The sequence below is a fragment of the Caretta caretta genome, chromosome 7 (assembly GCF_965140235.1).
Source record: "Caretta caretta isolate rCarCar2 chromosome 7, rCarCar1.hap1, whole genome shotgun sequence".
NCBI classification, from domain to species: domain Eukaryota; kingdom Metazoa; phylum Chordata; order Testudines; family Cheloniidae; genus Caretta; species Caretta caretta.
Window position 1 is genome coordinate 79,091,722 of NC_134212.1, and position 27,419 is coordinate 79,119,140.

Consider the following 27,419-nt stretch of genomic DNA (forward strand, 5'->3'; position numbering starts at 1 on the left):
GAGCAATGACATCAGCAGGGCTCAATGGCTGCTTGAGCCTTTAGCTCCATGTTGAAGGTGGCACAATCCATGGACATAGTGACTCCCCAGCTTCCTACAACTCCTCAAAAACCCTCTCCTAACTTAGATGGGTACTCCAATAAAGAGACCAATCTTAAGAAATATTCCCAGAAAAGGAACACTCAGTTGCAGAAAGACTGCAAAGCAGACTCAGCTAGAAAAATCCAGGATGCGGGCCACCAGGCCCAGGCCCCCCAGAAGAGAAAGGGAGTTAAGAGAGAGGGATCCCAGTCACTAAAGATTTTGGTGAGCTAATTTCTAAATTTAAATCTTTGAAACCCTTCCTAGATGTCAAACCAGATTAAATTAATGTCATGGTATTTTTTACGAATCCAGGTCACACACTACTAAAATAGTAAATGGAAATCTTAAAATTTGGCAAAGTATCAGGATTTAAAAGGGAATCAAACAAAACCCAAAACTGAAAACTAGTTCAGAGAGGTTTTTTGAGTGAACCTGAACTGAAAGCCTCCCAATCACATTGAACTGAACTGGACTGAATCACAACTGGAACCAAACCAAGAAAAATTGGTAACTGGTTCAAAATAAAAGGTTCAATAATCAGGTGCTGAGGAAGGTTGCTGAGGAACCATCTCTCTCTGCTCCAACCCTATAGAGAGAGGGGAAGGGACTATACTTCCCAGCAAGCCACTGGAGAAGATCAGAAGAGAGGGAACAGGGGAAGAGAGGGTTCTGAGATTGGTAGTTTTCCTGCCTGTTATGCCCAGGTAGAGGACTGGCCATGGAAGTGAACTACAACTCCCAGAACACCTCTCTCCCATCAGACTCCTCTTGCTTCCAGTAACTCAGGCCTCAGACATGGTGGATGAGGCAGAAGGAGTATGGAATACAGGACCTTTGTTTTGACTTGAGGCTGCAAGGCTCTACTGCTCTTCCATTCTGTTCCTGGCTTTCTTATCCTGGTGCTGAAGTTCTTTCCTGCTGTCACTCCACCAGCCATCCTGCACAGAGCAACTTATTTTGTTATGCTAGGAATGGGCTCCTGAAGGAAGAAAGAGGCCTGCAGGAAGTGGAGGCTGAAGGAGCCAAGGAGCGACTCTGGGGGCAGAGGGTGATAGAAGGATGAAGGCAGGGAGGTAAGGGAGTTCAGTCTGAAGCTGGAGGAGGAGAGGTTCTGTAGCAGTTCTTCTCAAGTAGTAACCTCACTGTCACTTCACCTCCCTGACTGGCAGGACCTAGAACTTCTCCCTTCTGTCCATTAGGTCAGATGAGTGTTTTTCCAGAACAGTTATTGCATTTTGATTTTTTTTTAAATGTTTGCCAGTTCCACAGTTTAGAATCTTTTATTGTTTAATACAGGCAAAGATATATTACTAAAAAAACCTTAGGCCTGTTGCTTTACTTGGCTGACTTTTTGGGTTCTTATATTTCAAAGTTGAGTAATAACTTTCTCTTTCATTCTTAATCTTACAAGAATGTTGGAATTTTTCAGTTACATTAAATCTTTGAGCTGATTGGCTTACACAAGAAGAATCAACGAAACACAGTGCATTGCTCTGGCCATGCTGCAGGCCCAATTGCTGAACCACTCCCAGACTCCAAGCCAAGGCTGTTCCTACCTAGCCCCAGCAAGGTCATTGATAACAGGCCCTAACTCAGTTTCCCTTCCACTGGTGGTGACAGCTTCAGGCTCCATGTTTAAGGGGAAGACAATATTCAGTTGTTGTTGTTTTCTTACAGCCCCAAGAAACTATGGGTAGGAGTTAAAAAAAATCCTGTGAGGAATTTCTCATTTGACCAGGCCAAGAATATTTCTATTTGTCAAGTTGGTAGTTTCAGGACTTATGATGGCAACACATGCACTAAATTTACAGTGACATATACAAAGACATCATGCAGATGAATGTTTTGTCCTTCCCCAAATAAGCTATCCCGAAGTTCACACAATGATGGAAATAATCCTAACCCTCTGTGCAGAAAAATAGTTTTGTCCTCAAACAAATGTACTCTAGATTCTATATTGAAAAGCAAGACAAAAGTGAAGACTAGTCAGTCTCTTTTGCTTGAAGCTTGCCTCGAATTACCAACAGTGAATGGTAGACCTTTTAACTTGATGGAAGATTCAGACTTCAGAAATATTCTTAACCCTCTTCTCGAAGGTTCTGGCAACAGTCAATAAATGCTGAAAATATTTAAGACCAAGTTGCTGACCTTGCAACTAGAGTAGGTCATGAAATTAAGCAGGCAGGCAGAGGCTAGCTTACTTCTTTGAAAGCTGACTGTACTACTCATCCCGATAGATCCATAGTAGGAGTGAATATGCAGTATATTGCAAATGGAAAAATTATCCTCTGCATGTTTGCTATGAAGCAGATCACTGAGAGGCACACTTACAATTAATATCTTACATAAATTTACTTTTCCCAAACACATGAATTTACTTTTCCCAAACACTCCTAGTTTTAGTCCTAGGTAATCTTCTAGATCAATGACTATCCATGATATATTTCAGAGTAACAGCCGTGTTAGTCTGTATTCGCAAAAAGAAAAGGAGTACTTGTGGCACCTTAGAGACTAACCAATTTATTTGAGCATGAGCTTTCGTGAGCTACAGCTCACTTCATCGGATGCATACCGTGGAAGTTTCACATTGAACTGAACTGGACTGAAGTTTCCACGGTATGCATCCGATGAAGTGAGCTGTAGCTCACGAAAGCTCATGCTCAAATAAATTGGTTAGTCTCTAAGGTGCCACAAGTACTCCTTTTCTTTTATCCATGATATACAAATTCATTTGGGGACATAAGAAACCCAGGGGTAAGCAATCTACTTTTAAAAGATCATGGCAAAAGGGAGGATTGGCTTTGCCAAGCATTAAGCACTATTTTCTAGCTAGTCAGATCAGAAACCTAATGTACTGCATAACACCAAACCTTAATAAGCACTGGGTAGCGATAGAATAAGCTCATATTTGTTCAATAAAACACCACATGATCCTATGAAGAAATGCTATAGACCAAAATCAATATATAAACACCCTTTTACAAAAGCAACAATAGGAACTTGGGTCTTAGGATAAATGTATTTAGAAAGCTGAGCCCAGACCCATTGCCTCTAACACTCACAGTAGATATAGAATTTAACCCCAATAAAAGCCAAGGAAGCTTTAACATTTGGGAACTTGCAAGTATATCAAAATTCAGTCCACTGTTTAAAAAAATATTTATCACGTAGGACATGCAACTCACAATAGACCTCAAAATTCCAGTGTATCAGTGCCTACAATTGAGACTTTTTTTAAACCCGTCTCCACAAAAAAGTGAACAGAAGTAGAAACTTGACGTAATTTGAAAAATTACTCACTGCATCCATGAAACACAAAGGCTTACTATACAAAATAATCTGTTACTTATAGGAAATAACTACACTCATGAAAAGGTGACATAGGCACAGACACCAAAACTGAGGAATGAGAGAACATACAGAGAAATGGTTTCCTTTGTTCTTCCAGAACTCCAAATCCTTCAACTTCCCACCTAGAACTTTTAAGAGTCCATGTCTTAGGTCTACAGAGTCATTTGGAAATTCTAGCTGCCATAGGATCCTGACTTAAAATATTTTTTTCTGGGTAGTTGTGGGTCATGACTGCCTTGTTACAAGACATGATGTTGACCCAGGGTGCTTGGTTCTACAAGCCGTGGGCTCTACAAGCCTGGACAGCATGACTGATTGTCATGAAAATCATAACTAGTCGAGTGGTGGAGTGAGGGGTCTCTTTTTTGTGAGCTGTGTTCTCCAGGCAGGTCGATCATTTGCTTCTGTGGAGCTGGAGTGGTGCATTGGTTTTACTTCTTGGTAGCGCTTTAGATTAGAAGCAGTTGTGAGATACTGTCAGCGTTACTATTGTGGATACCGCCTAAACTGCTCGAGAGCAACCTTGTTGCTGTTATCAGGCTGCCTGTGCTTCTATGATGCACATATGAGACTCCGAAGTTTTCATTATCTTACAAAACTGTCTTGTAGGTTTTGTGGCATGATGTAGGTGAAGGTGGGAAGCCGAATGGTCGAGTTGGTTCAAAAAATTGCTATGCTTCTCTCCCCAATGTTTCGGGAACTGTTCACCAGGAATGTGGAGCAGTGTCACCCAAAGAAAGCATAATAATTATACTGAAAAGGAGGTAGGCTAGTGTCAGATACCAAAACCTCCCTGCTGAATCTATTGAATGAGACCCCAGTATGCTGTACCTATATATAGGTACAGCACACTGGAACAGAGACAGCTAAACTACTGACTGTGGGAATAGGTACCCTGGCTTATCCTCACAAGATAGTAAATTCTGGAGGAGCCCTCAAGTACGAAGAGAATCTTCTTTGAGCAGTGCTCTCTAAGCCAATTTCAAAATTCCTTTTCTGAGCGAGGAAGCACAAAGAAGAGCTCTTTTCTGTTGCTGCTGCAGCAACTCAACCGAAGTAGTGAACTGTGGATCCAAACTAGGTGGTCCCAGCCTTCCACAATATGCTTCAATTAAGAATATTTCCCCTACAGATGAAGGCCAAGCTGGAGGGAGAGAGAAAACTGATAGAGAAAAAGAACCAAAAGGGAAACTCATTATCCAACATTAAAAAAAATATTTTGCAAAAGGCTCTCTCACAGATAGCAAAAGGAAACATCTGCCCTCCTCTGTGGAGTCCGACTGAGGGTGACATGTCCACTGCAGTGACCATGCCAAAAGAAAACCATAATTGCCTCCATTCTGGTGGACTGGACCAATTTTTCACACCCCTAAGAGATTTAGCTAGGTTGAGCTAAATTTTCACCATAAACCAGGACATAAAGTGCACATTTTGGTACAAGCCCCTCTCTGTGGACATGGATTCCAACGTAAGTGTTTTTTTTTTCAGTTTAGTTTAAACCTCATCCCAAGCAACAAACTAAACTGAAAAAGCCACTTATACTAGAATAAGAGTGCCTACACAGAACATTACACCAGTATACCTTCACCTGTTTAAATTCACACCATAGGTTATACTAAAAAAAAATTTAGAAAAATAAGCTCTCTACGTGAGAGAGGTGGGTTGGGTTAAGAAAAAAGCGATCCTGCAGCCCTTCTCAAGCTAATCTACCATTGACTAAAATAGGACAGACATTCAGATCAGGCCCAAAGGGATACTGCAATCCATCAAATAAAGTCAAGCTTTGGTAAAAGAAGGACCTGATATTGCACATCACAAATATCAGTGTAACTACTGTGACAGTGAATGTCCCCACCACCTTTCCCAAAAGCACTCATCACCATACAGCACATTAAGAACACCTAATAATAAATTTGATTTTTAAACTCACTAGTTACACTCAGTAACTAAACCAGCCAGAAAGAAGTGTATTTTACTTGAACAAAACAAGCAATGAAAAGAATACTTTGCATGACCTAAAAAGCAAACATCTGTTTCAACTTAAACACAATTTCAAGACACAAGCCAAGAAACACACTGGAGATCTACACATTTCAAAACCCAACCGAAATGTAGACTAATATATGCAAAAACGTTATTGCGAACTGATTCAAATTGAATAAAGCCCATTCACGTGGCTACTGCAAGGGTTTTATTGAAAAATCATATTTCTATCAGAAAATGTTGTAACTAATTATTAGAACCCCACAGATTACTATAATTGATAATAAAAATACATATTTCTTTATTTTTCAGTTTGCTTTGCATGGTTGATATAATTTCAGTAAGTTTCAGTGTTTTACTGATGGCTCAATTGTAGTTCATGTCTCATGCACAAAGCAAATCATCATCACTCATTCTTCACTGCCCTGCAAAGACTTCACATGCCTGCTCTCACACACACACAGCCACTGGCCCTGAAAGTGAATTTTTACCAGTAAAAGCGACAGCAAAGCTGAAACAAATTGAAACCAGAGAGAGAACTGGCAAACATATACATAATGGAGAGAAGAAAATAGGTATGAGCCCAATCGTTACTGGTGATTATTACTATTTTTTATTCTCATAGTGCCTAGACACCCCAGTGATGGACCACCACCCCACTGTGCCCAGGCACTGTATAAACAGAACAAAATAAATAAATAAATAAAAAACTCAGTTTTGCCCCATAGGTATGATGTTTCTCAAGTCCGAAACATCATCTTCTAATCAGCAAGAAGAATGCTTATAAAATAAAAGAAACTTAAGATAAAGTTTCAAGACATTCTTTAAAGGATGCTTTGTCAGAAAATAGAATTACTTTCAATTGTAGTCAGTTTAAAAAAATCTCAATTTAAGACAGTGTTCCTTTAAGCAAATTACAAGATACTTTTAAATGTATGCTCACTTGAACATGTGTGTTAATAATAGTTTATGAGAAGCTCAAGTAAAAAGTTTCTAGTTAATTTGATTTAATTGTATTAAATCTATTCTAAAAGGAGTCCCCTTCCTGGACATGGCTTAAAAAGAGCACTCTTGCCTTTGAGTCCCAAATGATCCATATTACTTAATACTCTCTCTCAAGAAGGCCTGAAAGCAAATACAATTAGAATCTTGCACTCTTTTCTAACCTCTTTAACAAGGCAAACAATGAAATCCGGAGGTCAGCATGGCTAGTTAGTAGCAGTACCCTGCTCTGCCACTGCAAAGGATTAGTGTGCTCATGGGCCTGCATCACAATAGAGGCAATATGAACAGACCAGAGGGTGCAGCTCATACTGCTGTCAAGCAAAACCAATTAAGATGACTTACAAACCGCTCTAATGAGTTGTAAAAGAAACCAAATCAAGTCATCATCTCAGCCAACAGGACAGTCACTGAACACAGGATCCCAACGATGGGAGAGGGGGGAAAAAAGGAGGAAGATCCTTAAATCAACACTAAGAATATCATTTGATTAAGGACCAGAAAGGCTGGTTGGATCCTCTAGGAAATGTAGCACTATGTGTCAGATCATATTTGTGTCCCGAGTGATTTAACAGAATAAGGCAGACCATTCACACTTCCAATATAGTTAAAACTCCCTGAAATCTCATGCACTGGCAACATTAAAAGTGCTTTTTTAAATGATAAATGTTCATTTTTTGCTGTTCTTAATCAAAAATTTCTTCTTCAGCAGAGCTGGAGACATGTTTTTCCAGGGAGAATTCTAAAAAAACACGCCTGCATTTGAAGAGAAGGGAGTAATTAGTGACATCTGGTCCTGATCTGCTGCCTTTCCATGAGGAGTGAGAAACGTGAGAGTAGAAAACAAAAACAAAGTGAAAGTAAAAAGATAAAAAGTAATCAATAGTGATTGAAGACTTTAGTGACAAGCTGAAGTATAAGCAACACGCATTTTAAGTTAAATAGCATTATTTAATGAAATAAGAAATTCTTACAAGTTAAAAATACAGGAAAAGCCAAAAACAAGCTTAAGAGTAGGATTAGTATTTATAAAAGAACCTTCTTATCCCTTTGGAGGAAAATCAGGTGACTGTACCATATTACAAAAACCACAATAAACCACCCTCCTCCAACCCCATCCTAAAATAAATGAGATGTGCCCAACAAAACAAAATGTGGGTTGGGGAAGATTATAGATATGGGACCAACACCATGGAAGAAAAAACTGTGGGTGTTTAAAACTGAACAGATGGAATGAAAAATATCATGCACCATCAAATCATCTTGAGACTTAAATATTGCAAATCATTATTCCTAGGAATGAAGGTAAGGACCTTGTGGTGGGGAGGGTCCAGTAATTTCAAAAAGCAGCTGTCCTGCCTTCTCAGCAATACAAGCTACCAACAGCAAATCACCTCACTGTTCCACTCCTTGCATCAGCTCCTTGTACAATAGGCACTCCAAGGGTATGTCTTCACTAGCCACGTTAAAGCGCTGCTGCAGCTGTGTAGTCGTGGCACCAGCGCTAGGAGAGAGCTCCCCAGCACTATAAAAAAAACCCCACACACACCACCACCTCCACAAGGGAAGTCACTCCCCGCACTGGTGCACTGTCTACACTACCATTTTACAGCACTGAAACTTGCAGTGCTCAAGGGGGTGCTTTTTCACACCCTTGAGCGAGAAAGTTGCAGCACTGTAAAATGCCAGTATAGACAAGCCCCAATTCAAGGTTTTGGTTGTATAGTCAAAGCTCTCATTGGAACTAATTACCTGACAAATCCCCTCCTGCTGAATGACCATGACTGTCCAATGAAGTGAGCTGTAGCTCACGAAAGCTTATGCTCAAATAAATTGGTTAGTCTCTAAGGTGCCACAAGTACTCCTTCTCTTTTTGCGAATACAGACTAACACGGCTGTTACTCTGAAACCTGTCCAAAGACAGTTGTTTCACTAGAACAATGAAACTGTCAAGCACAAGGGTGAAACACTTGAACCCAGGAAATGACTGTGGGACTCACCCCTAGAACACACAGAGAACAGCCACAAAACTATTATCTCAGATGTTTTTCTTCTTCCCTTTAAGAAAGCTATGTAGGGGAAGGAGAAAAATAGTAGTACATTTTTACACTTTTTCACACAACTTGTAATTCATTCAGATGATATAGAGATGTTGTAGGTATTTCAAAACCCAAGCATTACATTTTCAGGAAATATAGAATTATGGTTAAACCTAATTTAAGATGTTTAGATTTCTTTTAAGAAATGCAGAGTTCAGGAACCCACACAACCTTAACTCTGCCCTGTAACAACAACATGTAATTATCACAGGACTATGATTAAGGCACTTTAGCATCTGTGGTCCCAGATTAGACTACTGATTTTATGAACATTTCATTTTTCCGTATCAGCCGCTTTCCATCTCCAGAGCACCATGAAGCAACAAAGGTATACTTATGCATTTAGCCCTTAATTTTCAATTTAGTCATTGGTTCAGAGGGCTGTGTTAGAGAGACTACTTCTATGGGAAAAGAAGGCAGGGAGAAACAAGGCCCTGCATCTTAATGTCTGCGTGCCCCCTGCACTCCTGCATCAGTTTTACCACCAGTGACACCTCAATGCTAAGTACAGCCAAAGCAGCAATGCTACTGGAAGCTTTTCAACCACTGACAGCCAGTATACAGCTATGGAGCCTTTGGAGAACAGTGATAGTTGGACAAAGTAATCTGTCAATGAGAACTCTCTACATGAATGTCCAGTTTTCCCTCACACTACTAAGTGACTGCAGCCAGCAGAATTGTAGCTTCCTTGATGGAGAGGAAGCGTGGCAATTGATGCAGTTACTTGTAATGTCCCAATGGCTTCACTTAAGACTGACTTGAGTGGGTCTGTGGCCCATGTAATCATAATAATTAGATACAACATCCATTAATAACTCAGTGATGTCTCCATTATTCCACTGTTAAGAATATTTAGGATAAAGACATGCTAAATTTCTTAAAGGAAAAATTTAAAAGTTAAATATAAAGTGAAGCTAGTGGATTTCATTGTAGACTGAAAAATAATTCTGTACTTAAAAAGTAAGTATTCTAAGTTGGGGGGGGAAGATGTGCTGCACTTCTCACGCAAATCAAAAAGACTGAATCCCTGCTTTAATTGCAAAATGGAACTCAACTGTAGCTATGAAGTCACAACGACCACTTCTATAAAATGGAGTCACAACCATAATCAAACCCAAAGGCTGCCACCCATATTTTGGAAATTATCAGGAGGCTGCCACCCATGTTTTTGGAAAATCAGGCATAATCCTTTAACTTATGGTTCAAATACCAGGTCTGTCTTTTAAAAGCTCTCCCCCACCAACAAGCATCACAGGGAGCTTGAGATCACTTCTTTTAAATCCCTATCTAAGGGTAGGTCTATGCTAGGAGCTGGGGTTTTGTGACTTTCCAGCACAAGCAGACATACTCACGCTAGCTCTCATCAAGCTAGCATGCTTAAAAATAATGGCATAGCCACAGTAGCACAGGCAGCAGTGACACAGGCTAGGCATGCCAAGTACAAACCCATCTGACCAAAGGTACCTGTACTTACTCTGAGAGCAAGAGCACTATCAGAGAAGATCACAGAAAGTATATGGACAAATTGGAGAGAGTCCAGTCCAGCAGAGGGCAACAAAAATGATCCGGGGGCACATGACTTACGAGGAGAGGCTGAGGGAACTGGGCTTATTTAGTCTGCAGAAGAGAATAGTAAGGGAGGGTGGGATTTGATAGCAGCTACCTGAAGGGGAGGGTTCCAAAGAGGATGGAGCTAGGCTGTTCTCAGTGGTGGCAGATGACAGAAGAAGCAGCAGTGGTCTCAAGTTGCAGTGGGGGAGGTCTAGGCTGGATATTAGGAAAACTATTTCACTAGGAAGGTGGTGAAGCACTGGAATGGATTACCTAGGGAGGTGGTGGACCTCCATCCTTGGAGGTTTATAAAGCCTGGCTTGACAAAGCCCTGGTTGGGATGATTTAGTTGGGGTTGGTCCTGCTTTGAGCAGGAGGTTGAACTAGATGACTCCCGAGGTCTCTTCCAGCTGTAATCTTCTATGATTCACTTAAAAACCAGTAGTGCAGACACAGTAGCACAGTCATGCGCTCTCACTGAGCTAGCGTGAGTATGTGTACACAAGCCAGGAAATCACAGCCCTCCCTCCAAGCACAGACAAACCCTACAGGTAGGTCTACACTGCAATCAGAGGTGTGACTGCAGCAACTGTAGATGTATCTGAACTAGCTAGATCTAGCCAGCTTGAATAATACTAGCAATGAAGCCACAACAACGCATCCTACAGCATAGGCTACCCTCTCAAATACATACCCAGGGTGCTTGGCAGGTTTGTACAGTCTGTGCTGCTGTAGCTTCACTATAATTGTTATTCAAGCTAGCACAGGTATGCGTACACAAGATCCACTCTCACCTAAGACTGATGAGACTGTAGAACCAGATGTCCTGGTTATAGGACTAGCTGCTCCTCTCTGGTCTCTGAGTGTACCCCCTCTGGTGTCAGGACTGGTACCTTCACCTATCCCCAGGATAGAATTCCACAATTCTCTGACTTTCAGATCAAGCCTCAGGCTACGGTATTCTGTTTAAACGCTGTTCTTACCCAAAAGGTCCAACTGAGTTCAGACATCTTCTCTTCATGCATCTGTGACCAGCTGTATCTAGCGATGGGACTCACTGCTTTTTTAAAACCCAAGTATAATTTATTCTTAAGAGTAGAAACCAGGGATGTCAAGTGATTAAAAAAATTGTAATTAATTGCACAATTAAAAAAATTAAGGGCGAGTAATCATGCTGTTAAATAGAATACCATTTATTTAAATAAATTTGGTGTTTTCTACATTTCCAAATATATTGATTTCAATTACAATACAAAGTGTACAGTGCTCACTTTATTTTTTACTGCAAATATTTGTACTGTAAAAAAACAAAAGAACAGTGTTTTTCAATTCACCTAATACAAGTACTGTAGTGGAATCTCTGTCATGGAAGTTGAACTTACAAAATGTAGAATTATGTACAAAAAAACTTGTATTCAAAAATAAAACAATGTAAAATTTTAGAGCCTGGAAGTCCATGCAGTCCTACTTCTTGTTCAGCCAATAACTCAGACAAACAAGTTGGTTTACATTTATGGGAGATAATGCTGCCTGCTTCTTGTTTACAATGTCACCTGAAAGTGAGAACAGGCATTTGCATGGCATTGTTTTAGCTAGTGTCGCAAAATATTTATGTGCCAGACACGCTAAAGATTCATATGTCCCTTTGTGCTTCAACCACCATTCCAGAGGACATGCGTCCATGCTGATGTCGGGTTCTGCTCGACAACGATCCAAAGAAGCGTGGACCAACATATGTTCATTTTCATCATCTGAGTCAGATGCCACAAGCAGAAGGTTGATTTTTTTTGGGGGGGTGGAGGGGTGGTTCAGGTTCTGTAGTTTCCCGCATTGGAGTGTTGCTCTTTAAAGACTTGTGAAAGCATGCTCCACACCTAATCCCGCTCAGATTTTAGAAGGCACTTCAGATTCCTAAACCTTGGGTCGAATGCTGTAGCTGTCTTTAGAAATCTCACATTCGTACCTTCTTTATGTTTTGTCAAATCTACAGTGAAAGTGTTCTTAAAACAAACATGTGCTGGGTCATCATCTGAGACTGCTATAACATGGAATATATGGCAGAATGCAAGTAACAGAGCAGGAGACATACAATTCTCTCTCAAGGAGTTCATTCACAAATTTCATTAATGCATGATTTTTTTAACTAACCTCATCAGCATGGAAGCATATCCTCTGGAATGGTGGTTGAAGCATGAAGGTGCATATGAAAATTGAGCATATTTGGCACGTAAATATCTTGCAATGCCTGCTACAAAAGTGCCATGAAAATGCCTGTTCTCACTTTCAGGTGACATTGTAAATAAGAAGCAGGGAGCTTTATCTCCTGCAAACGTAAACAAACTTGTTAGTCTTCGCAACTGGCTGAATAATAAATAGGACTGAGTGGACTTGTAGGCTCTAAAGTTTTACATTGCACTCAAAAACAAAACAGTTATGTAACAAAAAAAATCTACATTTGTAAGTTGCACTTTCACAATACAGTACTTGTCTGAGGTCAACTGAAAAATACTATTTCTTTTGTCACTTTTACAGTGCAAATATTTGGAATAAAAAATAAAGTGAGTACTGTATACTTTGTATTCTGTGTTGTAATTGAAATCAATATATTTGAAAATGTAGAAACACATCCAAAAATATTTAATAAATTTCAATTGGCATTCTACAGTTTAGCAGTGCGATTAAAACTTCAATTAATTTTTTTAATCATGATTAATTTTTTGAGTTAATCGCATGAGTTAACTGCGATTAATCGACAGCCCTAGTAGAAAAAGCATTAGCTAAAGATTTTTAAGACAGATCACACATCTGTGTTACCTAAAGGCTTACCATCCCCTGATGGTAACCTAGGCAGTCCTAACTTCTTCAGACAGCTGCAACAGGGTCCTTGTATCAGTCTCGTTCCCTTTAACTCTCTCCCCCCACACCCCCCTTTGAAAATGTGCTCCTATTTTAATCTGCCAGAGTCTGTGTTCCCAGGCTCTTCCATTGTCCCTCAACATCCCTTAAGTTTTAGCTAAATGGCAGTTTATCTTGAGCCCTTCTTTCCTTTCCCCTTGTTTTTCCCAATAGCACCCTATTAAATTTAAACTAATATACCCATACAGTAAACATCCCAATAACCAGGTCAGCATACTGCATTCATAAATTACTGGACAGTATAAAATTGATCACATCAGGGTTCTTAAAAAAAAAATTTGGAGCTGAGAAGCACTAAACTATTGCAGACAATGCACCTCAGGAAGTCTGTCTCCCCAGTGGCTTCATATAGACACTGAACAAGAGGGTGGCAAGATGAGACCCAAGATGTGAAGATTTTGGGGAAAAATGGGGATAACAGGCTCAGTTGCTGACAAGTTATATCAGTTATAAAAGACTTGGCTTTCATAGGTTGGGGGATTCGGGGAGGGAGGAAGGTGAAGGCTGCCAACTCACTAGTCAACATCCGAAACGTTAAGCAAAACTCAGTGAACACCAATCAGAATAGATGGATTATTTTTTTCCTCTCACTTGATGCTTCCCACTTAAATGCTTAAGATGGCTTACAGCCAATTGACATCCTAAGAAATTTGTCCATTCCTCTCAACAACGAACTCAGTTGTTACCATACTGAGGCAGACCAGGTGAATGTATCACTCAGCTATTCTGCTGGTCCTGATTGTTCAGATTTTGTGGCCAAAATGGAAGCCAAGAATTTTTACCTCAACCACTGCCATGGCACAGGAACAAAGATTCCCTGTAACATGTGATCTGAGTCACACCGAGCCTACCAGCACTCAGTTTTCTCCACAACCACTGATCAGCTGTATATGTCGACAACCTGTGAGAACGATGCAATCATCTAAATGTCACTGTAGTGGTTGTGAACTTGACTCAATTGTTCCTAAATCAGTGATTCTCAACCAAGGGTACATGTACCCCTGGGGGTATACCAAGGTCTTCCAGGGGTACATCAACTCATCTAGATGTTTGCCTAATTTTACAATGGGCTACATAAAAAGCACTAGCGTGGTCAATACAAACTAAAATTTCATACAATGACTTGATTATACAACTCTATATACTATACACTGAAATGCAAGTACAGTATTTATATTCCAATTGATTGATTTTATAATTGTATGGTAAAAATGAGAAAGCAAGCAATTTTTCAGTAATAGTGTGCTGTGACACTTTCATATTTTTATTTCTTGAGTTTGTAAGCAAGTAGTTTAAGTGAGGTGAAACCTGGTGTACAAAAAACAAATCAGACTCCTGAAAAGGTTACAGTAGTCTGGCAAGGTTGAGAACCACCACACTAGATCAGTATCAGAATTGCAGAAAATTGCACAAGGCATTCCAAGACCTCATTGAGCATTTCTTTATCTGAGCTCAGACATATGTTCACCACTTCAAAAGGAGAAACCTTGAGAACAACCTGGAGGAACTGGAAAAAAGAGACGAAGGTCCACAGTATGATTTCACACCTCATGTTCAGTCCCAATGGCTCAACACAGCCTAAAAAAAAAAAAACAGATTCAGAACGTATCTACTGCTATGAGTTGAATCAAACAACAGTAGAGCTTCACAGATATGAACACCAGAGTTACCAACTGACCGGTCAGCTACACATCTCATTTGGAACCAGAAATACGTAATCAGACAGCAGCAGAGACACCCCACCCCGCCCAAAAAAAGCAAATGCAGTACAGTACTGTATTAAACATACACTGCTAAAAAATAAAGGACAGTTTAAAAAAAATATTTCACAAGGTAAGGAACTTTCTATTCTTGTTTAAATTTAAATTAAAATGGCTAAAAGCAACATTTTTCTTCAGTGTAGTAAAGTTTCAAAGCTGAATTAAGTCAATCTTCAGTTGTACATTTTTGAAACCACCACCACCACGTTTTGTTCAGAGTTATGAACCATCTCCATTCCCAAAGAGTTCATAACTGAGGTTCTACTGTACTTGAGACAATCCCACTGTTTCAGAGAGGCCAAGACTGCAAACCCATTTCCTGACAACTTCTCATGGATGTTTAGCAGTTAGCTCAAGCTCAACTTGACTAAAACAGACCTCCATCTTCCCCATCCAAGCTCCTTCTCCCCTGCTTCTTCTCCACTATGGACAATACCACTATCCTGTTATTCCGTCCCATATCTTAGGTGTTCTCTTTGACTCTGACATCTCTTCAAGTCTCCACATCCAAGCTACAACTAAGTCTTGCCATTTCTTTCTGCATAATATCTCTAAGATACGGCTTTTCCTTTCCAACTGCAGAGCTAAAACTCATACAGACTCTCATCTCAATTACTGCAGCATCTTCTTCTCTGGCCTTGACAAATATAATCTTGCCCTACTCATATCCATGTAGTGTGCTGCTACAAAGATCATTTTCCTAGCAATCCCTTCACTATATCACCCCTCTCTCTGCATCCATTCACTGGCTCCTCCTTGATATAAGCTGCTTGTCTTCACTTTAAAGGCCCTTCACAACCTATCCCCTCCCCACCCCACCTTTCAGCATCTCTCGTTCGCTATTCAGGAATCGACTCGCACCTCTGACCTGCCCACGAGACAAACCTGCATTGTCTACCTGTTACATTTTCAAAGAAGCATCTTTATGCTTTCTCCCATGTTGCCCCAGACTCTCACTTGGAAGGAGCTCCTCTTACATATCCACAAAGCTACCTCATTATCCCTCTTCAAATTGCTCGTTTGCCTTTATGCCTACAAAAACATGACAATGGTTGGGCTGCTTGTGCACAGATACTACTGCCTATCACGTGCTGATCTATTGTCTCATTGTTTCCTTGTATTCCTGTCTGGGTCTGTTGTCTAATTATATTGTCTTCTTTTTGTGACCTGGACCATCTTTTTGTTCTGTGTTTGTAGAACACCTAGTACAATGGATTCCTAGTCCATGACTAGGGCTCCTTGGTGCAACAAAAACAGTAACAGAGATGAACACTAATAGTATCAAATAAGTAGCCTCAGCAATTCTAATACCAGGCCTGACAGAAGTTCATTATACATTCTGGAGTGTAATTGTGTCCTCTGTTCACTATGTAGAACTCAGATTTTTATCCCCAGACTTTCATCGGAGACTGGCACAAATGAGTGCACATTTGGAATTGGGTATCTGTTACATTTCAGATCAAATGTAGAGTATAAACACACACACCTTCTCTTCAGCCTTCCTCCTTCTTCCATTCAAATGATTACATCCCTGACCAGAAAAGGAGCAGCACAGTCAACAAAGCCACCACTTGATACTACAAGAAGTGCTAATGTCAACTCCATAACCAACCAAATTATCAGTAGTTGTCCACTTGCTATGTCTATTTACACTTAAATTGGATGCTATTAAGACAAGGTTTCTATGTCTCATTATTTAAAGGATGGAGCTGGTAGAACTATCAGATCACCTACTGAGGTGGAAAGAATAATGTTTGCGACGAGTTCGGAAAAGTTTTGCCATAGGAAGAAGCAGGAATGAGAGCTAAGCTACTTGACGGGACCAAGTTAAAACAGTGTTCATGAATGGGAGCAGTTGGGGAAGAGGATGTGGGAAAAAGGTTTAGACAACTCCTCAGTTGGAGGTTCAGCAGCTGAAAGAGGAAAGTGGAAAGGCAGCATCAATAATTCCACTCCATGCTCTGAGGAAGAAGGTGGTGCACTCTTCTTCAATCCATCCCCCATGCTGCAAGGGATGGATTGCCACCAATAAATCCTTTTTCTCCTCCTTACTCATACACTCTTATTGTAGAGATGCACATCACCTGCATTCTTCTACTAACTACCTTGGTGATTTGGCATTTCCAACACCAGAAGAGAAGAAAAAGAAAGTGAGATATGTGGAACTAGTTTTCATGTTATTATTTCAAAACACTAGGTCCAATCATATTTACAATGTCTTTTGAAGTCTGAAAATGACTATATACATTGGTTGAAGATGCAAAAGCTCTTTCTAGCAAAATAAATTTATTCTACAGTTTAAGTTATGATTTTCTTACTTTAAAAACTTAGCTGCCCAATTAAAATTTAACCAACATAGAACAAAAATTGTTTCTGCTATAAACATATAGCAGATGCTCAATAACACTTCTTACAGTGAAAGTTATAAAATAATTTCAGTTAAAAGCTTATTTCACATGTTTATCTTTTTGCAAAACTCACTTTTTTATATGAAAATTTTCATGCTTGATCTCTGCCTAATGGTAATTTTCTTTTAACCAAGATGTGCAAGGAAAATCCTTTCCACTAAACTTGGCAAGTATGTTCTTGTAAAACACGTCCCATCTTAAAAAAACTCTTAGAGCGATTCCATTCAGGGGGGATTTAGCCAGCAGGTAATAGGTCCAAGCTGCAATTGGGTCTGTGAGCCCCACCCTCAGCCACAGCAGGATAGCACACAGCTAATGCTTCTGGCCTGCAGTAGGGCAGGGTAGCAATAAGTCTACAGGCCCGGTGCCCTCAATTAGGGTGGGACCATATTCAGCTAATGGCTCTGGCTTATAGTCAGGCAGAGCAGTGGGCAGTCTATATGTCTGAGGCCCTCAATCAGGGCAAGGTAGTAATCAGCAACCGCACCTCAAACCCCTCCTACACCTCACACCCCAACCCCTGTCTGCACCCCTGCCCTGAGCCCCCTACCGCACCCTGCACCCCTCCCCCTGCTGCACCCAAGCCTGCCCTGAGCCCCCTCATGGACCCCACACCTCCTCATGCATCCCAACCCCTTGCCCTGAGCCCCTTCCTGCACACCACAACCCCTATTGCACCCCACACTCCCTCCCGCATCCCTACCCCAGCCCTACATTCATGACCCTGCATGCCATTTCCCCACCCAGATGTGGCCCTCGGGCCAAAAAGTTTGCCCACCCCTGCGATAGAGACTCACTATGTAGTGGCAATATGGATGTGAACAGTATTCAGTTGACATTTTTAGGTGTCTTCCCTCCCCCACAGCCTTGCGGGCTATAAAGTTGTTTTTAAGTCAAAGGTCAGATACTGACAAACCCATTCAATGTAAAAAAATACTGGTTACTGAACTTGATAGAGAAAAAAAATTATGACAAGCAGGGGCATACATGTACACTAAATGAACTCAATAGCTCTCCACTGTACATGAGGTGCATCCCATTTTATCTGTGCCAAGACGGTAATTATTTTGGGCCCATTAACAAATATATCAATGAAAGTCAAAGCAAATTATATAGTATTTACAATTGTGCTCCCTTGGATATGGTTAAATAATCTTAGCTCTTACCACAGTGAAATACAAAACACTTCTGCAGTTCTTAATGCTGTACTTACATTACACAGCTCCTTCCTTTCCCAAACTGAGCTTCCAAGACTAGTTTTATACCCTAGAGTGTTGCATCATGCCTCCCTCTTAAATGGCACATACTCCTCTTCCTGACAGTGTATAAGTTGGACATGGCTTTAAAAATGGCTTTTGTGGATAAAGAGGACTTTATTAGACTGAGAAATATATTAAAAAAATGCATTTGAATAAAAGTACTACTTTGCATTCTGCTTTGCATACATTTGTGTTTATCGTTTGTTATGGTTGTTCTTAATCTCCTTGCATTATCTGAGGGTTACGTGAATGACTCTAGACCTCACTTAGGTTGAGCTTTCAAGAGATCACCTAAACATCTGGTCATAAGGCCATAGCGTCTAAAACATTCTTCCACTATCTAGAACCACTAAAGAGACACAGAATACAAGCGTAGAGGGTTTTTGGATAGACTGAGATAAAGAACAAGGAAGCAATGGTTGCTGCAAACTGACCACGACAAAAGGTACCGTCTTATCTCCTGTTGCCACTGTAGGCTTTTCTCCAATAGTGCAACAGTATAAAGCAAACGTTTCCTACTGATATCCCAAAAATGCCTTTAACTTAAGCAGCAGCGGTATGTTTGGGGAACAGAGAAAGAGGGGATTGAAAGAAGCAAACTTCTAGGTCGCTTTGTAACAGTGTTTCCCAAACTTTTAGGAGCTAAGCAGTCCCTCAGGAAAATGATGTGACAGTGTTCTTCACTGCAAGGTCCGCAAGCCAGTGGTGGCTCCTATCAACCCTAAGTGTGGCTCCCTGTCGATGGCAATCTCTGGTGGCGCAGCGGGGTTGCTGCTAAGGCTCCCTGCCTGCTCCAGCCCCATGCTGCTCCTGGAAGTGGCCATAACACCCCTGCGGTCTGAAAGGGTGAGGGAAGCAGAGGCCTCTGCGTGCTGCCCCCGCAGCTCCCACTGGCCGGGAATGGGGAACTGTGGCCAATGGGAGTTGCGGGCGGTGGTGCCTGCAGAGAGGGGCAGCACACAGAGCCTTGTGCCCCCCAGGGACCGCAGGGGCACACTGGCGCCTTCCGGGAGCAGCATGGTGCTGGGGCCACCCAAAGTAAGTGTTACCCTCTTCAATGGGCAGGTTCTGAATAGCTCTGCAGCATTAAGACCAGAAGTAGCATGAGTACAGCAGGCCCAGCTCTGCTGGACCAGCATTTCTCTTCCACCACGCAACCTGCAGTCTCCTGCGACCAGTCCCCCATACCCACTCTGCACCCCAAGTCCCTGTCCCAGCCCTGAGCCCCCTCCCAGAGCCAGCCAAAAAAACCCAAGAGACATACATGCTTTGGAAGATGAGAACCAAAAGCACACTTTCGCTCATCCAGTTTTTAAATTAAGTTTTGCATTATTCTGCTCTTAAAAAGTTTACTCGAATAGGTGCCTTTTTAATTCCATATATTTTTCTGGTTATTATATTATAAAAGGAGTATTGTTTTATTGTACACGTAGACTTTGTTTTAGTTAAAGAAGTGGCTCTGTAACATTACCTCATTAAGTAGTAGTAAGCAATGTGTTAATTTAGTAACTGATGTGGCTCTCACACTGAAGGTTTTTTGCCAAAGTGGCCCCCGCTTTAAAAATAGTGAAGAGCACTGACGTATGTCCTTCTTCAATCTCACTATGTGCCAGTAAAAGGACTGCCAGTCTTAATGTATACATCTACACCAGTTAGTCTTTCCGTATCTCCTCAAGGGGTCAACCCTACACTTTGGAAAAACACTGATTTATAGACCCACAAGCTTGTCCCTTCTCCTTATTATCCCAGGCCACACAGCTACAAAAGCAACATTTTTATGTTGTGCAACCCTGCCTTGTGTTGCACTATAACCACTCTGATTTTCAGTTGAAAGTAGGTATCAATACCATTCCTCCCAACAAGTGAGTCTTCTACATGAGAGGGCTTTGAGGATGTATCTAAATACTATCAGCTGTAGCATATTCTGCCAACAAAAGCACAAAAAGTTGTCTGGGCAGAGCTAGGCTTAATTGTGCAACTGGTGGATTTCAAAGGACTACTGGGAATCTTATGTCTGTAATACAGTCTGACAAATATAAAGCACACCACACACACACACACACACAGAAGAGTCTTTAGAAGAACTAACATATGTAGTCAGTGTTACATACAGAGAACTCTCAAGAGCAGATGAAGTTGTAACAAACAAGTATTTGTCCAGCAAATGGCACCATCTAAAATAGATGGGCACAAAACCTTCAACCACAGGAAAAAGGTTGGGAGAGAGTTGTTTCAAAAGGAATCTTTACTAATGCTCCCATTACTGCCACTTCCCATTCTTCCCTTCCTCCTCGCTGCTACCCCCACCACACACATTGCATTCAGGTGCTGAACTGGGCCAGCAGGCAATGACTCAGAAAAATGTTCCTTTTCCATGGGACTAAAATATTGAGCTTCAGAATTTAAGCTTACATTGTTTACAAAACAGTCTATATCCCTTACAAGTGCAAAACTATACCACCTAACAAGGACAATCCAAATGGAACCAATTCAGTAATGCCTACCTGAGATTTCAGACATCCTAATAAGGGGTTTACTCTGAACCCTAAACTGTGGTAATTTTAACGTCAACATTGTTGACAATTTCACTACTGATCAGGGTACGCCAGGAAAAAGAGAATCAGATTATGAAGATATGCACAATCACAGTAAGTAGCATAATGGCATTCTAGCATCGTAAGTGGCTGGAGCTTGACTACACCATTTCCCCCCGCCCCACACACACACACACACACCCTCAATCACGCAGATTTCATAACTATTCTCCCAGAAACATGTCCTTTCAACTACAGTACTACATTGTCACTATATACTTCGCATTCTCATTTGCCAAGAATATCTTCCTTCCCTTTTTAAAAATAAAATAAATAATGGTATCCTAAGGATAAATGTCACGAATTTAATTGTATCACAAAAGTACTGCTAAAAGTCAAGCAGACATTCCCCTTAGTAATCAACAAGCTTCTGTATTTTCATTTCACTCTGATAGACAGTAAGCGTGGAATAGAATCCAAATATTAATGCAGAACAATTTTGTTAATATAATTGATAAAAATATTTGAAAAAAGTGAATGGAAAATAAAAAATACCAACACATATTCCTAGGTGATTTTTTTTTTCCAGAATCTCACCTCTCATTTCAAAAAGAAAAGTCTCCAGCTGATATAGTTCATGTTTTCAAACAACCAATTACAACTGATGCAGAATCATCTGTCCGTTTGTACAGAACATGTAGCTCAAGAAGTGAATTGCACATTCATCTCAATAGGTGTTAATCCAAATGCAATGATGATAATGTACTACTACTTCCATGCATTGAGTACAGTATGAAGTAATGCAGAGTCTCCTTGTACTGACATTTCACTGGAGATACATCTACACTTTACACTTTTTACGGCAGCATGCAGAGGACATATTTATACCCCTGGTAAGCAGGGGTGTAGACAGCATGGCTTAGCCAAGTACAGTGCAGACACACACCTGAACCCTATGGGTAAGTACCCTACACGGTTCTCTACACACCAAAGCAGTGCCTCCCCTGTATTCACTGCTATTTGTAGCACTGTAGTCTTTCCCTGCCACAGGGAAAGGCTCTAAATAGCTCTCTGTTGAACTTTTCCCTGATACAGGAAAAGGCTCTGGCAGGGAGCAGGGAGAAGGAAAAGGTTCAGCAGCTCTGTATTGCGGGAGCCTTTCCCCTCTACCTCCCCTTTGCCAGAGCCTTTCCTTGCCACAGTGAGAGGCTCAAACAGTCGGAAGCTGCTGGAGCTTTTTTCCGCTGCCTCCCCCTATGACAGTCCCATTGACACACGTAGCTACAGTGTGGACACAGCCCGCTTTTCACTGAGGCATGTAGATACACATACCCTACATGCTTCCACCAGCGGAAGGAAGTATAGACATAGTCTTTGTTGCCATGAGAGGTGAACATGGGAGAGTGCCACCACTAATTTTTCCCATAGTCCAGAAGGAACATCATCCAAACAGCACAGCAGGGCATCTGATCCCCACTGAGGGAGAGCCAAGCCCAAGGAACCCAGCAGAGCCTGAAGAGCACAGATTTTGAACATATGTACAATCTACAAAGAGGAACATCTCATTTTGACAGCTATTTGGGAGCAGCGCTTACAGGACTACCACTACTTTCCCTCCTTTCGTGCCTCTCAATTTGCGCCCCTTCCCAGTATTTTTAGGGCATGCTCCTATGTTTGAATTTTTTGCTGTGGTTAAGCTGTTAAATTACCTAGTGGCCTTTCAAAAATGTATTCACCGCTTTGTTAGTGACAACAGAAAATAAAATGAGCTTCTGAGAAGAGCTGTGGTGACAACAGCAGACCCAATCCTCTACCTCTATTGGGGAGGGGGAGCAGGAGGAGGAAATGTTTCCTTATCTTCCCCCACTCACCCAAAAATAGATGACGTTTGCTTTTATCCATGGGGGCATAACACAGTGAAACGTACAGGAATATTGTCAACTTCATTCTTGTGGGACAAAATGCTACGGAAGCTAGAAACTACCCAAACCCTGGTTAGCTTCTGAAAAATCACTTGGGGGTGGTAACAAGAGCAGGAAGAATTGTAATCATCCCCACATTCCTCTATACTTCAGACACTAATCAGCTAAGGTTAATACAAAAAAAAGATGCATCTCTCCTCACATCCCTCCACCAGATCCAGAGACAGCACCCTAGTGCAAGGGTCTCAAACTCAAATCACCAGGAGGGCCACAGGAGGACTCATACGTTGGCTGCGCGTCCCCATTCCTGGCCAATGGGAGCTTCAGGGGAGGTAACCACAGGCAAAAACAGCTCACGGAGTGCTCTGCTCCCCCTCCCCCTGGGCCGCAGGGAAACGGTGCCCGCCACTTCCCAGAGCAGTGCGGGACCCTCAGCACCACGGAGTTAGCAAATCCGCAGGACGGATCCAAAGCGCTAAAGGGCCGGATCCAGTCCGGGGCCATAGTTTGCCCACTCCTGGCCTGGAGGTAGGCTGGGGCTGCAGCGCGCTGGGGAGGGGCCGGGGGGAGCTTGGCAGGCTGCAGGGAAGAACCCGGCGGGCCGCCGCATGTTTGAGACCCCTGCCCTAGTGGTAAGTTTAGCACCTCTTCCCAAGAGCTGATTTGAGACACATACTAGGCTTCTCATGGCAAAGCAAGAAGAGAAGCTTCCATCTTTTGTAGTATCCTCTAACAGGTGTCTAGTACATTTTTCAAGTCCTACTAACACAGATATCCATCCTCATCTAGGACATATGACACTGCTACATAGCACATCCATAATCAGACCAATATTAAAGAAAACTGAGTTAAAGTCCTGAAGACTTTTAACCACAACCTTACCCAATTATGTTAGCAACCATCAAGCTATTTGATATTGTTTTACACTTGTTTTACCTTGCACAACTGGCTTTAAAACTAGGATTCATTGTCTGCTCTGTCCAACATTAATAGTTTTTATTTGAAGTTCTTCCTGCAATTGACACTTCCAGTATATTGATAATCCAAATCCCCTCACATCTCAACAGCTGTTAATTTTTAGAAGTCAAACTTAAACAAGGAAAAACAAAATCAGATTCTGACTTGTGTTATGTAAATTCTGCTTTAAAAAAAACAAAAACACTTTCCTCAAATACTCCAGATCTCAACTTACTTTATTAGTAAGTTTAGTAAAAGACTCAAATGCACGACCCTACCTAAAATCAAAAGTGAAATGCCACACTGACACATGGCAAACACCATCACATTCACAGAAATCTGCTTTTGAACTTTCAAGTACAGCAAAGTTATCGTCCATCAGGAAAAGTGAGGAAAAGAGCAGAGTGTGCATAATTTAGAGGAACACGAAAGTCTGGGGGTATGCATGTACTAGAGAACCTATATGGGCATGGCTTGAGAGCTGTAGCCATGCCAGTATAACCCAGTAACGTAGATGCAACCTACACCAATGAAAGGGTTTTTTCCTTTGGTGTATGAGGAACACAACCTCCCCAAACAACAGTTGCTATGTTGATGGAAGCATTCTTCCATCAGCCTACCTGTATCTACACTGGGGGTTAGATTGACATAGCTACATCACTCAGAGGTGTGGATTTTCACACCCTGAAAAACAGTGACATTGACATAAGTTTTAAGTGTAGACCAGGTCTGGGAAAATACAGCTCTGTGTATCATGTAGTCATGCTTACCCACATCTTGAGCAGAATTATTTTTTTTTTTTTTTTTTTTTTGCTAAAGAGCATTTCTACAAGATGCCTTTATTTTTAAATTTCTATAATTCTGTGTCCTAATCAGGTTTACATTTTATACTACAAAATTTTGTAAATTTGTATTCTGTTAGATACACTGGAGAGGATAAAGACATGTAAAGCCCACTGCTACTCTTCAAGAAACTAATAGAAAATATTAATTTCAACACCTTTTTTTTCCACATACCACTGGACATGAGAAACAAAAAAAAATGCATGTTTAGAAGTTCCATCAGAATTGTTATTGTACATTTTCCCCAACAATGTTTTGTAAATTATTCTGTAAATACCAAAGTCACAGAAAAAAACCTCTACATGCTTAAGTAGTACTTTTACAAATCTTTGGAGGTACTCTCCATGCCCTCCCCCCAAAGAAATGAAATGTTTTCCTTTAACTTGCTGTCTTATTTGTTGCCTTGGTGATATATACAGAAAGTTACCACATCTGCTTATCTTAAAGCACTATTCCCAGGAGACTCAAGTTACTGGATTTCTTGATTTCACTGTTGTCCAACATTGCCATATAGAAATGTTACCAAAGTATGTTGGTATACTAAATGCACAGCTTTAGAAATCATGAGGAAACAAAAACCAGCAGATTTCACTATAAATCTTATTAAAAAATTATATATTGTAGTGAAAGACTCTCTCGCATATGACCTTTTTAAATAGGCAACACTCACCATTAAAAATTTATTTCCTAGTTTCTCATGTGTGTAGAGAAAAATATTTTTCAATTAGGAAAAATTAGACTGCAAAGACACAAAGACTGGCAGAACTCAGGGGCAAATGTCATTGTACCAAAGAACTACTTTTAACTTTAAGTTTATTATTTTTTTAATTTGACTAGATGTCAGATTGACAGTGTGCCTTCAAATACATACTTTCTGCAGTAACAGAACTTGGGAAAATAAGTATATTTACTCTCACGGACATCATTTTCTGTTCAATCCTGCTAAAATTGATTCAACGACTGTTCTGAAAACTGTGCCCTGAAAATCAGCTGTTACTTGTCAGCAAAGAGCTGACAGGTCATACGGTGTTGACTCCACTTCCTTGCGACTGGCTGCTTCTGCAGGTTTACAGAATCATCACTACTGGAGCAGCAGTGGCTCCTCCTCCTGGTGTTCTGGTCCCTGAGACCTGCCTCCCTGCTTCTCAGAACTGCAGAACACCATCTCCTTACACTTCCATGCCCAGAGTGAGAGTAGAGGGTTCAGTGAGGACATATATTTGCTGAACCCCCCTCCTTTGGAAAATTCTGGTTGCCCCTTTGTAGACTCATAGGAAGTAGGATGGCCCTTACCCTGTTTTAAATCTCACGTAGAAATTTGTTTCATTAGGTCAAGACTGAGAATTTTGAAGCTGCGTTTAATCTTTTTTAATTAGCTATTTAAAACTGATTTGATTTCTTATCAGTAAATACAGAAATTTCAATTACACAGAAACATTTTGGAATTTAGCTATAAACAAAGTAATCATTTCCATTTCATGAAGCACATCAGGCCTTGAAAATTCATTTGTCCACTTGTTGGTAGCGACTATAGTACAGATAGCAGTGTATGAAGTTTTCATTTCAAAAATTTTCTGTGTCCCACATAACTGCAAAAGGTCATACAAATGTGAATTGACACAGTGCTGTCTTTTTGAGCCCCTGGACAGCTCTAGTGCTTCTGCAGGGTTCACAGCTTACAGAAGGTAGGCCAGCCTGAAATTGATAAAACTTATCAATCTAACTGTTACTATTCACAACAGTATGCAGTGATGAAATTACCAAAAAGCATTACAATTTCACTCTGCTAATGAGCAGCAGCAGGATCTGGAGCTATTCACAGGGAGGACCACCTAAAATGGAGGCTGTGGAAGGATTAGAAATGCAGCCAAATGGTAGTGGAGCCAGGGAAGACACAGACATGCCCATTGGAAGAGGGGTTTCATGTATTTCAAACACCAGCTCAGAGGATTGGCCTACATTTAAGACATATGTTTGGCATAGCTACATTGGTTAGAGGAGTGAAAAAAGCCCTCTGATCAACATAGCTATGCTAACCAAACCTCCAGTGTAGACACAGCTTTGACAACAGAAGAGGGCATCTGTCTATGGAGCTACTGTCCTTCAGAGAGATGGTGTTCCTACACTGACAGAAAACCCTCCTTTGGTCAGTGTAGGTTACCTCTACAAGAGAGAGCTATGCCAGCATAGGCTCAGCAGTGTAGAACTACTATGAGACATATTAATTACAACTGTAAAGAAAAAATAAAAAAAAATCAATCAAGGTGTGTGCCTAACCCACATAAACAACCCTACAGTCTTGCTACTGCAACCTTTGTTCTTTCTCTTCCTTCTCCCCTCACTCCCCACTTGGTTCTCTGTGTTCACTTGTACCTTATCCCTAAATTGTAAAACAGGTATCATGAATTCTGTAAGCACCTAGAGAGAGGAAGGATAGTCCAATGATGTGCCAGTCTGGGACCTGAGAGACATGAGTTTAATTCCCAGCTCTGCCACAGACTTTCTGTGACACTTTATAAAAGTCACCTTATTCTGTGCCTCAGTTTCCTGTCTGTAAAACAGGACACGAGGATAAATACATTAAAAGATGAAGACTTAGTAATGTGCAATAATGAGACTATGTAAATATTTACAACAGATAGCAGCTAGCATGTTTTGAGCAAAAGATAAATCCCCTTTAAAAAAAGGGTCTATAGACAGCACTTTCCCCTATTCATCACAGTTTTGTTCCTAGAGTTTACTAATTGGTA

At 40.9% G+C, this 27,419-nt stretch overlaps 1 protein-coding gene across 4 annotated transcripts in view; it reads right to left on the minus strand.

Moving 5' to 3' along the window:
* The window catches only part of JMJD1C (jumonji domain containing 1C), a 310,246-nt gene that overhangs the window by 280,555 nt on the left and 2,272 nt on the right, over positions 1-27,419 (minus strand). Inside the window, exon 2 of one of the 4 annotated variants that reach the window (XM_048857005.2) lies at positions 14,485-14,564. The exons of the other annotated variants lie outside the window; for them this stretch is intronic. Coding sequence (XP_048712962.1) covers positions 14,485-14,538 — 54 coding nt within the window. The 5' untranslated portion in view covers positions 14,539-14,564. The remainder of the gene's footprint in view (positions 1-14,484; positions 14,565-27,419) is intronic. 4 annotated transcript variants of the gene reach the window in all.